The sequence below is a fragment of the Cyprinus carpio genome, chromosome B1 (genome assembly GCF_018340385.1).
Source record: "Cyprinus carpio isolate SPL01 chromosome B1, ASM1834038v1, whole genome shotgun sequence".
Classification (NCBI taxonomy): Eukaryota; Metazoa; Chordata; class Actinopteri; order Cypriniformes; family Cyprinidae; genus Cyprinus; species Cyprinus carpio.
This window is the reverse complement of record NC_056597.1, coordinates 18,338,541-18,351,999: the sequence shown is the minus strand read 5'-3', so window position 1 is coordinate 18,351,999 and position 13,459 is coordinate 18,338,541. Positions and strand designations below refer to the sequence as shown.

Below are 13,459 nucleotides of genomic sequence, written 5' to 3'. Positions count from 1 at the left end.
TACGAGTAAAGTAGATCAATGTCAGGCCTACATTGACAATCCATAGCCTACTAGATGAAGGACAGAGAAAGTATGTGAGGTAAAAATGTAGGCCTATATATGCCTACTGTTTATGCTCATTTGCCTAAACATGAAAAGCAAACCTTATATTAATCATTATAATATTAATTCAGACTTCCTTTTCTGTGTATAGTGCAGTTAAAATGACTCTATGTGTTTCACATTAGAGAGAATAAAATCTGTATTTGTGTGTGGTTAGGAATATCAGTCATAAATTCTCATAATGTGGACTGTCAGAAAATAATTTAGTGTTTAGTGTCTCTTTATGAACTCACCTTGAGTTTGACAAATGTGATCTTGAAAATTCCACTTCTGATATTTTTGACATTGACGGCTTTGCCTCTTTTGTGCACTGTTTTTGTGATTCAGTCTACGCTCTGTATGCATGTAAACACTGTTCCAAGGTGGTTCAGTGCTTGGTCAAGGGTGCATGTGTGGGTAGGTGGGTGTGTGTCCATGCATGCACCTATATGCACTTGTACGGGTGTAGCAATCAATATCACTCCACTTTAAGAAACTCCCAAGGCCTTTCTTCCAATTTTCTTATCTTTTCAAATTATCATTTCATATTCTTCATATTCTTTTAGATTTCAATATTATTCTACACTTCTGTATGCACATGTATTTTTATGGTATTGTTGCATTGCTGTAAACATACAGCAGAGTTATAGTTATAGTTAAAAACTAAAAATCAGTGTGATTTCCAGTGTCTATTTGCCTCTTTAAGATGAATCGCTTGATGTATTCCGCAATTGTAAGTCACTTTGGATAAAAGCATCTGCTAAATGAATAAATGTAAATCTTTAGAATTCCTTAGTGTTTTATATGTCTGACTCTTGAATATTAGCAGCACTCTCGATGCATGAACAAGCTTGTGTAAATTTTTATGATTTTGTTTTCCAGCATGATTTGAGAAAGATCATCTGACCTTTCTTACAAAGTTTTTCCTCAGACTTTTGATCCACGTAGTTTACATTTGTCTGCATTCTTATTATTTTTTTATTGTTCATTCCAGATACTTTAGTGTTATAAAATTTCAAACCAAATGAAAATCGTTTAATTGCTGCCTTTTTTAAAAGTAGAATCAAATACGTGTTTAAGTAAATGCCTGGAGTAATAGGTTATAATGGCACTTTCTGTACCATTTTGAAATGAATTAGCATAGAATGAAATCATGTTGAAACTTAAAACGCAAGTAGAAATGACATAAACTGGTATTATGACAAGTTTAATAGACAGAAGGAAACACACTGTTATGACATGATGAAAACATTTTCTAGTGTAAAGAGGCATATGTTCATCCATCTTCATGCATTGTCTAAATATAACTGAAAATCCTAAAAAAACAGCGACTTTTTTCCGCCGGCGGGCATCCTAGATCCATATCCCCACTTCTAAACGCGGCTCTTGCGTCATGCGTTTTACCTGTCCCGTTCTTACAGCGGCTTCTACGTCTTTGCAACCCTATTGTAAAGTGATTCCCAGACCAATTTCGTAAGCTGCACGACCGTGTTACGTAATTGGAGGTTCTGTCTCTGATTTGCCCTGGGTTTAGGTGGGCGGGACCCAGGTGCTCCGCTGGATATATTACGCGGGGCACCTTGGAGAGAGCCGGGTACGGCTCCATGTCACGGTGGGCTTAGTGCTCCGGGAAGGGGTGTAGTGTTCCAAAGAAGGCAAGAAAGGAGACACGAGGGGAATTCGTTGCCCAAGGGGATAAACAAAACCTTACAGTACACCATGCCCGCTCAAAATAAAGATGATGGAGGGTGGAAGAAGTTTTTATGGAATTCGGAGAAGAAGGAATTTCTGGGACGCACCGGTAGTAGTTGGTGTAAGTATAACCTATAGATGTCATATCGACAGTATCGCTCGATTTCAGCACGCCGGACAGCGCTGTGATGCCTGTCATCGCTGTTTCTAAAGCAGCAGGTACAGATAGACTGACTGCCAGTCTGGTCACGATGCAACCTGTGTGATTTGACTTTGCAGCAAATGTCTCACGGACTTTGATACAACCATATATATGCACAAAGCACGATTTGCAGCGTAAACGGCTGTATTTTGGATGTTCAAAGCATTTTTAAACAAGTAGGCTTATTTGTTGCTGTTCTCTGTATCCCACCTGTTTCGTTAGGACCGCTCATTCTTTAGGCGGGCTATATGTGTTTTCGATTTTCTTCCTAAATGTAAATATAAATTAATGTACAACGAACGCTGTGCGTGAAATCGATGCTAATAGAGGAGCAAAAGGTCTACAAGGACAGCTTCAGATTACTGATCAGACCGATTTTTGCTGCTCGTTGCTAAAATTGAATTTAATAAAATGATTTTCCTACGCAGAATTAAATAAATAAACAAAGGCTTGTGTTTGTTAAAAAGCTGCTTGTTTCTTGTCTGTGCTTGCCTTGAAATCAATCAGCATGTCATTTAATTAGCATACTTGTCATTATTAACGTGCTACACGTGGTAAGGGTTAAAAATGCATCATTGTTCAAGGTGACTCAAGGTGAAAGGCCTAGTCTTTTGGATCTGACTGATTCATCTAAGGTTGCACTGAATATTGACATCATGTTTTTGAGGCAGCAACAGTTTTTAATTGATGCCTTCAATTTTACAGAAGTAGCCTTCCTTTAAGTATAAAGTTAACTCTGTTGTCTTGCTTAAGAACTGAATCTGCTTTCCAGTTCATATAATTTCATATCAAAATGTGTCTAGCTAGTTGAGTGTGGACATAAAATCCATACAGGAGCTATTAAGTGTAAAGTTCCTGATGTATGGGTGTCCAAAATGAGTCGTGCATTTGCAAAGCAATGCATAATTAGCTTCTACATGAGCAAGGAGACATATAAACCTAGAAGTCAGTACATCTCCAGAGATTTCTGATGGCCATTACATTATCTAATATGTTGACATTCGCTGGGCTTTAGTCCCAGTGACCCTCTGACATTGCTTTATGCACCATTGGAAACCACAGACCTTGTGCCCTTGCCTAACTGCGCATGGGTAACTGAAATATAGTTTAGCACTGTAATGATTTCATTGGAACTAATTCTAATGTGCATCATCTGAACAGGTAATCTGTGAATTATTATGGGATAAAATGGACAGACTGGTTTGACTGGTTGGGAAAGAACATGAGATAAGACCTTACTGGTTTCACTGCACTGTGATGCCCCTACACATTGTTTATGTTTGAGACATTGAGATTATTCATCATGTCCTGTCATGCTGACACCTCTATATTTTCTGGGGACAGACTGTGAGGACATTTGTATTGCTGGTATGGTGTCAGCAGATTCGCCTGTTTGATGTAGCATCAATGGGCTTCCTTTGTTGGGTTTGTTTGTTGTAGTTAGTTTTTAATAATACTTTTTCTTTTATGTATCAATTCTATAAATATGTTGTATAAATAAGTTCTAGTTAATAATGACTGTAGTTCCAGTAAACATTTTGTGTTTATTTGAGTTGTCTTTTCTCCAAGGAAAGAACACACTTGCTTTATTGCATAAAATTTTCAGCCATCAGTTCAAATATGAAATGATCAAAAACAAAATGAATGTCTTTACACACACACAAAACTATCAGCATGAAATGCAGTTACAGCATCGGAGTTGTTACTCAAAATATTATTCTAAAATATGTCCTGTTTCTCTCTTTCTCTCTCCACAGCAAAAATCTTCCTCTTCTATCTCGTCTTTTATGGCTTCCTGGCTGGGATCTTTATCGGCACCATCCAGATTCTCCTCCTCACTCTGAGCGATTACAAACCCACCTGGCAGGACAGAGTAGCTCCTCCAGGTAACAGCTCTATTGCGGTGGCTGTCCTGTCTTTTATATCTTTCATATAATTTATTGTTAGTGTAAACTGAAGTAAAATCAAGGGATTTGTGAAGTCCTAGGGGTTTATGATAGAACTGCAGGGCAAGTCATTTTACTCACTTTTGTTATAAAAAACTTTCCCCTATTCATTATACTTTTTGGAAGACTTCATGAAATAATTTGAATTTTTTTTTATTTCTTTCCTACACTATAAAAAAAAATATATTTTTGACATTGTAAAGTAAATGCTATTTTATTCTTTCTACTGCAAAATGTCATGTTTGATTCAGTGCATTACTTGCTGTTTCTTTGCAAGTAATTGTGAAATTTACTAGCAAATTCAGAGTGAAAATGGTTTCTATATCTTTTTTTTATTTATTATTATTATTGTCAAAGTGTTAAATCTATAACATGCTACTTGCTATTGCAAGTTGATGGCAGTGGTATTAGGTGGAATAGACGTTTTCATGCAAGAGAACATTTTATTAAACAAAAATATGTATATGTGCAAACATGAGTCAGTCAATCTTTTAATTCATTTTCCTGGTAGAGAATTTTTTAAAAGACATAAATAATTTTGTTTTTAAAATATGTATATGCACACTTAAGTCAATATTTTGATTCATTTTCCTGGTAGAGAATTTTTTAAAAGCCACAAAAAATAATTTTGTTTTCATGGTGTTTGAAAGGTTAGGACATTAACCTACGTATGGTCATAGATTTCAGTAACCAATCTGGTTCCTTGATGAGGGCTTGGACTCCTTTTAGAGTTGCTGTTCCTCTTTCAGTTTAAAGCGAGGCTTGAAGGATTGGATCAATCTGACAAACATTTAGTGTGTTCAGAGACCAGATCAAGGGCTAAGAGAGCGTTGGGCTCTTGAGAATTGATAATCTGACCATTTTACCTCACAGCTGATATATTTCACATTTTCTTGGTAGAACAGAAGGCATGTGAGGTTAAGGGGAAACAGACTGACTGCGACAGACACCTTTCAGACACATACAAAACACACTTTGAAGAGAAACTGATGCCTCTTTTCTTGGCAAGGCTTATTTAGGGAAACTGATCATGAATGATCCAAAACATGTATTGCAAAGATTTCAGCATTTATTCTCTTTTTTGCTCTAACAATCACAGCATGTTCCAATATGATTTATTCACATCTTTGAGTCATTGCTAGACCAGGAGCGTTCAAGCTTTGTGTACTGAAAACTGTTTTCAGGATGCTTTCAGTTATCAAACAGATTCTTCAGATAGGCATTGTACATTTGAATCTCACCAGCTTTTAACTGCTAATATTTTGTGCATAATTTCATACTGATAAAACGTCTTAGTTACGTATGTAATCCTCATTCCCTGAAGGAGGGAATGGAGACCCCTCCCAGAGCCCCTAGTAAGCCACCTGGTCCCCCCACGAGCAGAAGATAGGACAGGGCTTACGTGGAGAAAGTCTATTACTGTTGTTTCACTAGACCCATACAGTAAGACTTATTGGATAACACTGGGAAAGCGTACCCTTTTCAGGGATGCTGCAGAATCCACATCCTGCCCGCAGGGACGTATCATGTGGAGAGTACACATATGGACTGGGCCTAAAGGGCAGTAAAACATATGGAATGTCTCTGAGGTGGCTCCGGCCCAGTTAAGAAGGTAGGCAACACTGGTAGGGACAGCAGAGTGGAGTCTGCCAAGGGTAAGACATGGGCTCACCAAGAGGGTAACCGTACCGTAGAAGAATACACACATGGGATCACCTTGGGGATCACAAATTATGGTACCTAGCCTAGCACAGGGGTTAACTAACAGGCAACTATACAGGTGTTAGGCCTGGCGCCGGACACTCTGCCACGTCTGGTTGCCGAGGGTGACAAAGGAATTCCACAGGGTTAGCCTTGTGGGGGAACTGAACTGAAGAGCAGAATAAGCACATGTATCCGGTCCGTAGAGGGGAATGGCACAGCAAGCAAGATACATTGCAGTCTCTCTGGTTCACTGGCTACTTGAGGCGAGTACACGAGAGGATACTGAGGATATCCTTGTCGAGTGTGCTCTCAACCAAAGCGGGCACGGCACGCCTTGAGTTTGATACATCAAGACGTTAGCATCCACTATCCAGTTGCCCAACCTCTGCTTGAAGACAGCCTTTCCCTTCTGCTGGCCTCTGTAACAGATGAAGAGCTGCTCTGAGGTCCTAAGGCTCTGCGTATGGTCCACGTAAAGGCACACCCCTCAGGAACCTGATGATCAGGTTGTTTTTTCCCAAAGACTCACGTCTACAGGATCGTGATATACTTATAATATATACTAATATACTTTAAGGGTGGAAAGAGACAGCCTCCGCTCTAACCCCTCCTGGAGGAAGGAAAGCACAGCTCTGATCGGGCATCTCCAGCGGTCTTCCCGGTGAGAAGAGCACCATTCAATGAACAGGTTTCACTTCAGGGTATAGGCACGCTTCGTAGAGGGTGCTCTTGCTGAAGTGATGGTGTCTACCACCGCCTGGGGTAGATCACCTAGGAACTCCACATCCTGTCTAGGTACCACACGGGGAGGTTCCACAGATCTGGACACGGGTGCCAGAGGGTGCCCTGTCTCTGAGAAAGTAGATCCTTCCTCAGAGGAATGCGCCAGGGAGGGGCTGTCGCAAGGAGCAACAGTTCCGGGAACCAGGTCTGGTTGGGCCAGTAAGGTGCAACCAGCCTTACCTGCTCCTCGCCTGCCCTGACTTTGCACAGTGCAACATTTTGAATGGTAGCTTGTGAAGGGCCCGGTTCAAAACTTGCAGGTCCAAGGTGGGTCGTAACCCACTGCCTTTCTTGGGTACAATGAAGTAAGGACTGTACGATCCCAACATCATATAGGCTGGAGGGACTGGGTCTATCAGCAGGACTGCGATTTCTGCCCATAAGACAGGAGCGTCACTGGTCAGAATGGAGGTGAACTGGATGCCCCTGAACTTGGAGGGACGCCGGGCGAACTGAATCGCATAGCCGAGTCTGACAGTCCGAATGAGCCAGCAAGACGGACTGGGAAGTGCTAGCCAGGCTCCCAGAAACTGTGCAAGTGGGACCAGAGGCACCACAGATGTATCCATAGTGGGGCAGCCTGGTGGAGGACAGGGACCCGACTCGGAAGGCATAGCGTCCCGAAGTGGGGTCTGGGTGTGCAGTGCAACACATACCTGGTTTCACAGGTGGGCAGGGGGTGCAGGAGAAGGCTCCTTTAACTGGGCTTGCTGCCCGCTGGCAATAGTAGAGGGGGATGAGGCTGGCCAGGCATAGCTTGACTCAACATCATTGTAGAAACTTCTCTTTTTTTGATGGTTTGGGTACAACAAAAAGAAAAGGAAACAAAAGATTCTCTACCCAGCCCTCCTCCGGGGGAGGGAGTGGTGTGGTCCCCATCTCCCGAAGAGCAGTCCCTTCCATCTCTGGGTTGCCCGTCTCAGAGCCTCTTGCACTTCCGCTTGCCACCTGGTTTGGCGGGGGCCTGTTTTGGTATTGCTGCTCGTTTTTGGGGGGGTCTGCATTGTGGCTTCGGTGGATGCTGCTGCTGAGGCTGAGCAGGGGCGGAGGAAGCCTCAGGGGAGCACCCTTGGCGACAAGCAGGCAGAGCAGCTGCAGCCAGCGGTGGGGTGAAAGCAGCAGAGGGCCGCCGGGCCAGTATGTGCTTGATAGCCTCCATCTGCTTCTGGGCAGCCAAGAACTGTTGGGCAAAGCTCAGCCAGAGATGGCGTTCCTGGACCACCAACGTGTCTGTCGTCTGACCCAGGGAGCGCACTGTGACTTTCGTCACTCTCAAGGTGAAGTCTGTCGCTGTGCGCAGCTCCTGCATCAGCCCTGGGTCAGAACTACCCTTGTGCAACTCCTTTAATGCCTTGGCCTGGTATACTTGCAGGAGTGTCATGGCGTGCAGGGCGGAGGTAGCCTGTCCAGCGGCACCATAAGCCTGGGCCATAAGCATGGACGAATATTTGTAGGTCCTGGATGGGAGACGAGGGTTACCCTTCCAGATGAAAGCACTCCTTGGATACAATTAGATACAAGCTGGAGTCCTCATCCCCAGACTCCAGCTCACCCTCCGATGCCGCAATCGACATCTGGTAATTCGGAGGAGCACCGAGAGAAATGGTCGGACCCCCGTACGAGGAACCAACACGTTCACCCAGCAGCCCCACAGCTTGCGGCATGCTAGAGGAGTGGGGGGCCCATGGAGATTCCCTCGGCAGGTTTACCCCACTATAACCCTAGGCTACCCTGACTATTCACCGAAGTAGCCCTCTTCTGAAAGTCATGACAAGTGAAAGTCGTGACATTTGTCAAGTATGGTAACCCATACTCGAAATTGGTGCTCTGCATTTAACCCATCCAAGTGCACACACACAGCAGTGAGAAGTGAACACACCGTGAACACACACCCAGAGCAGTGGGCAGCTATATCCAGGGAGCAACTGGGGGTTCAGTGCCTTGCTCAAGGGCACTTCAGCCATGGGTATTGAGGGTGGAAGAGAGCGCTGTTCATTCACTCCCTCCCACCTACAACTCCTGCCAGCACCGAGACTCGAACCTGCGACCTTCTGGTTACAAGTCCAATTCTCTAACCATTAGGCCACAGCTGCCCCTATGTTCTGCCTCTATGTTCTGCAGCTATCCCCCTATGTTCTGCGGAACATAGGGGCATAGGTAAGGGGACTCCACCTGATTTGATGTGTTGGGAGTCTTCGTCGCAATGTCACAATGGTCATACCGCCACAATGATGGCATGACTCATCCACGAAGGCTGCCTCAGCGTGTTCAAGGCCCAAACACGAGATGCAGCGATCGTGACTCTCATCCCGTGCCAGGTAATGATCGCATCCAGAAACACACGGGTGGAATCACATCCTTAAATAGACGCAACGTCACACCCGTCTTGCTCTTTTAGGGAAATTAGCTCTTTCATAAGCGCTGAACCACACAGGGGAACCACCGCTGCAGCGCCGTCACACCAACACCAGGCATTGAAGGAACCTCTTCCCCAGAGCACTCGTTGACTCATCAGAATTCCTCTCAGACGAAAAGGCAGAGCAGAACAATAGAACCACTCGGCTCCGAAGCGAAAAGCTGAGTATGCGTTGCACCCACTGCCTAATTATACTCACGCTGTGATCAGTGGCAGCTGGATGCAATCATCACATGCCAATATGCATTGGCTCATTTAGTTTACACTCAAAGTAGATTGGTCTCTCAAACCATGATCCCTGAAATGACTGAAAAGGAACCAGTTATTTTGCGAAGATTCATGCAATTCTAAAATGAAATAATGGTTGCACTATTTTACTTATTCCTTAAAAAAAAGTAAAAAATATGTATTTGTACATTTTTATCTCTAAATATGATCATTAAAAGCTTAAATGTAGAGTCAAGCATGAAATTGGTTTTAGACTTCAACAAATAATGTAAAGGTGTTTGCCAAACAAATTCTTGTAAGAATCATTCAATGTTTTGGAGAGGTTAAACAGCTGAGGTTAAGCAATATTAGATGTGAAATTATGAAAATGTTATCAATACTTGACAGAATTCCAGGGAATTGAACAGTGATTGCTGATATTCCAAATAACAATTAGGGACAGACAGATATTTAAAGAATTAATACATATGAGTCAAATGAGTGTCCAAAGATTTACTGTGCGACTAATATGTCTTTCCAAAAATGCAAAGAAATGAATGTAAATATATTTTAATATCCTTGTATTTGTGTGTTTTTATTTTATTTTTTTTATATATGTGCACAGGACTCACTCACTATCCACGTTCAGACAAGGCTGAGCTGATCATCAATCCAGAAGATGATGATACCTACAGGACATACACCAAAGCCATGAAAGATTTCCTAGTCTCCTATGACATAGAAAATCAGGGGGACCAGATGAAGTTTGAGGCTTGTGGAGGTATCAGATTACACATTTGTTTTCTGATCGTGGTTTTTTATTAGCCTACAAAATGTAATACTCGAAATACAAGCAAAATACTAGAACATTTTATGAATTATTCCACACACTGTTTGTATACTTGTGTGTGTGTGTGTATATATATATATATATATATATATATATATATATATATACATATGTTATTTATATTTTGTTATCTCTTTTTCACATCCATTTCGAGAAAATTTCAATCTATCTTTAAATATGTAGAATTACACACACACACACACACACACACACACACACACAAACATACAAATATGTCACACACACAATATGAATATTTTTATTTTTTTTTGCAGTTTTTTTTTTTTTTTTTTTTTGACAGATCAACCCGGAGAATACAAGAACAGAGGTGATCTAGAGAGTGACATGGGTGTCAGAAAGGCATGCCAGTTTTCAAGGTCTTTGCTAGGACCCTGTTCTGGCATTGAAGATCGTAATTTTGGATTCTCAGATGGGAAACCCTGCTTGATTATCAAGCTCAACAGGATTGTGAACTTCAGACCTAAGGTTTGTTAAATACATACAACAATATTCACAAACTGTTTGCAGGATCTTTACATTTTGTTTTAGAACACATTTTGCCTCAGACAATGAATTCATTGACTAAAGGTTAATTTTTTTTTCTGCAGAAATTCACAATAATTTATTATGTTTACAGTATTATGTAAATGCTGATATAAGTACATACTGTATACACATACTATTAAGCTTTTCCATATCAACAGACCTGTTTTATTTTTGTAGTTCATTCATTCATTCCTTCAATTGTATTTTTTTCTTATAAAATATTTTATTATTCATTATTGATATTTGTATTTAATATTAATAATAATAATGAAATATTCTGCAATAACAACAAGAATGATACAAATTATTATTACAAATTATTTTATTATTATTGATTATTCTATTTAATGATAATAATAATTATTATTACAATAATAATAATAAATTACTAATAATAACATTTCATGCAACAACAGCAAAAATTATTTAAAACAAATTATTATTATTGTATTTGTTTATTGTCCACTAGCTGCAAAATATTACAAATAATTTTATTATTATTGATTTATTGATAATTTTATTTAACAATAATGATGATGATGATGATGATAATAGTAGTAGTAGCATTAGTTGTTGTTTATTTATTATTTTAATATTTTTCTTACATTTTTACCTGTATCATGTTGCATGTAAGTCTTATTTGTTTTTATTAAATAATTTTGTATTTTTTCTTTTAGCCACCAACGTCAAATGAAAGCATTCCAGAGGAGGCATGGCACAAAGTCCAGCCCAACGTGATTCCTCTTCACTGCACAAACAAGGTGAGCGATCATTTCGCTGCTTCACTGAATACTGTTAATTGCTTAGTAAAATAGTAAAAATGTTGCTAACTGGCAGCACGTATTCTCTGGTCTTCTCTGAAACACCTGCAGAAAGAAGAGGATGCAGGTAAGCTCGGCGAAGTGAAGTACTACGGTATCAGCGAAGGCTTTCCCCTTCAGTATTATCCCTACTATGGGAAGCGCCTGCACTTTCACTACCTGCAGCCCCTGGTGGCTGTCCAGTTCGTCAACATTACCCTGAACACAGAGATCCGTGTGGAGTGCAAAGTGTTCGGGCAAAACATTTATTACAGCGACAAGGATCGCTACCAGGGACGATTCGATGTTAAAATCGGTGTCATGACCAAATCATCATGACCTCTGAACAGAGTACCTCCACTCTCTCCCAGTTTAAAGGCAAACTAAGGCCCCTCTTCTGACCTGAGATACAAAGGCACAAAAGAGAAGTTTCTCACCGGTCTTCCACAGTGTTTAACCGAGGGGATGTTTTTGAATGTACAAGTGTCTCATGTCAGAAAGAGGCCATTTTAGTTTAGGAGAGATTGATTAAAAAAAAAAGAAAAGAAAAAAAGAAATAAAAGACTATTTAAAAACACTAGTCTAAAGCAACATACCATCTTACACATGTGGGACCTAACATTGTCTGTACTCTTTACTTCAAGCTTTCTGCTTTCAGTCTAGGGTTAGAATGTAAACGCCTGGAGGATTAGCCATAGCATAAAATATTTATTCTACTACCGAATGAGAAGTGTCCACGATTAAAGGGGCATGTTGTTTTACTGTAAATAACATTTCCTCTACCGATGTAGCCAGCACTGTTTTGTCCCTCTTGTATTGTATTGATGTCTTGTGTGATTTCCCTATATTTAGAAAGTGCACAGTAGTTGCATATGTAGGTTGTATGCCATGTGTATGTTTCAGCTTCATTTGTCAAACGTGCCTACATATATGTATAGTTACTTAATGGAAATACACTAGCCTCTTAACATTGCCTTTCGAGGGTATTGATGTTCTATCTTTGCATCTTTTAGGTGTATTAGGTGGGTAATTAACCTTTTTTTCCCTAAAATCACTACAATGTAGGGGGAGGATTGTGCTTCTCTTTTAATGATTTGTTTTCACTGAATGTAGATGTTGCTTTTGGTTTTATGGTGTCATTCACATGTGCTGTAGCTTTGACATCACACTGCTGTAGCTTTGACATTTTTTTTACAACTTTGTTTTCTTCCTTGCCTTGTCGTTCTTCTTCTTTTTGAAGACATCACATGGCATGGTCGAATGTTCGAAATTCCGATGTTTAGTAAGTGGTGACCTGAAATATTCTGTTCTTCCACATGCTCATGTTCTACGGAAACTCGTCAAGAATGTTAATAATGCCAAAGCCATTAAGATTATTCTAGATTTGATCAGAAGTAATGCAATACCCTGTCCATCGGGATGTTTTGTAGGTGTGCTCAATCAGTGTCAAACATCAGAAATGTCAAATTTCACGAGTCCCACAAGCTCTCATATTGAAACTGAACTGGAAAAGACTAACCAAAATAAAACTGAGACTCTAAAGTTGTGCTGTTTTTATTCCATTCAAGTATTTTTTTGAGATTTCACATTCTCCTTACAAGACATAAATAAATGAGCAGCTCTTTGTTAAGGCAAGCATTACTATTACTATTGCTCATAATAATGTAAACTAACACTCAAAACACTTTTGGTAATTGCATAGCAGAATGCTAAAATATCTAACTGAACCAGCAAACTAGCATCACAGAGGGAGTTTTGCACATGAATCATTAAAAATCTTTAAATAAACAGTATATGATCTTTTACAATCTCTTTTACTCTGTTTAATCAACACATTATTAGTTAATTAAACATTCTACATGCACATTACCATTGGAAAGTGTATGGTCAGTAAGATTATTATTATTATTATTAGTAGTAGTATATATTATTATATATTATAGGCATGTATCTGCTGCTAGTATATATTAGTATATAAATATATTTGTATATATTATTATTATTATTACTACTACTACTATTACTGCTATAATTTATTTATTTATTAGTTTTTCGTTTGAAAGAAATTCATACTTTTAATCAGCAATGACGGCAAGGATAAATGGATCAAACTGAAGTAAAGACATTATAAATGTTACAAAAGTTATCTTTTTAAAATAATTCTTTTAAGCTTTCTGTTCATCAAAGAATCTGAAAATGCATCAGTTTCTGAAAAAAATGCATCAGTTTCCA

General features: G+C 39.9%; 1 protein-coding gene across 1 annotated transcript; it reads left to right on the top strand.

The window, feature by feature from the left end:
* The first annotated feature begins 1,660 nt into the window (after positions 1–1,660).
* Positions 1,661–12,769, top strand: LOC109086098 (sodium/potassium-transporting ATPase subunit beta-233-like). Its single transcript, XM_042716861.1, has 6 exons — positions 1,661–1,894; positions 3,733–3,861; positions 9,657–9,812; positions 10,183–10,367; positions 11,105–11,188; positions 11,300–12,769. Exons 1-6 carry the CDS (start codon positions 1,801–1,803, stop codon positions 11,564–11,566), a joined length of 915 nt encoding a protein of 304 aa, XP_042572795.1. The 5' UTR covers positions 1,661–1,800; the 3' UTR covers positions 11,567–12,769.
* The last annotated feature ends 690 nt before the right edge of the window (positions 12,770–13,459 follow it).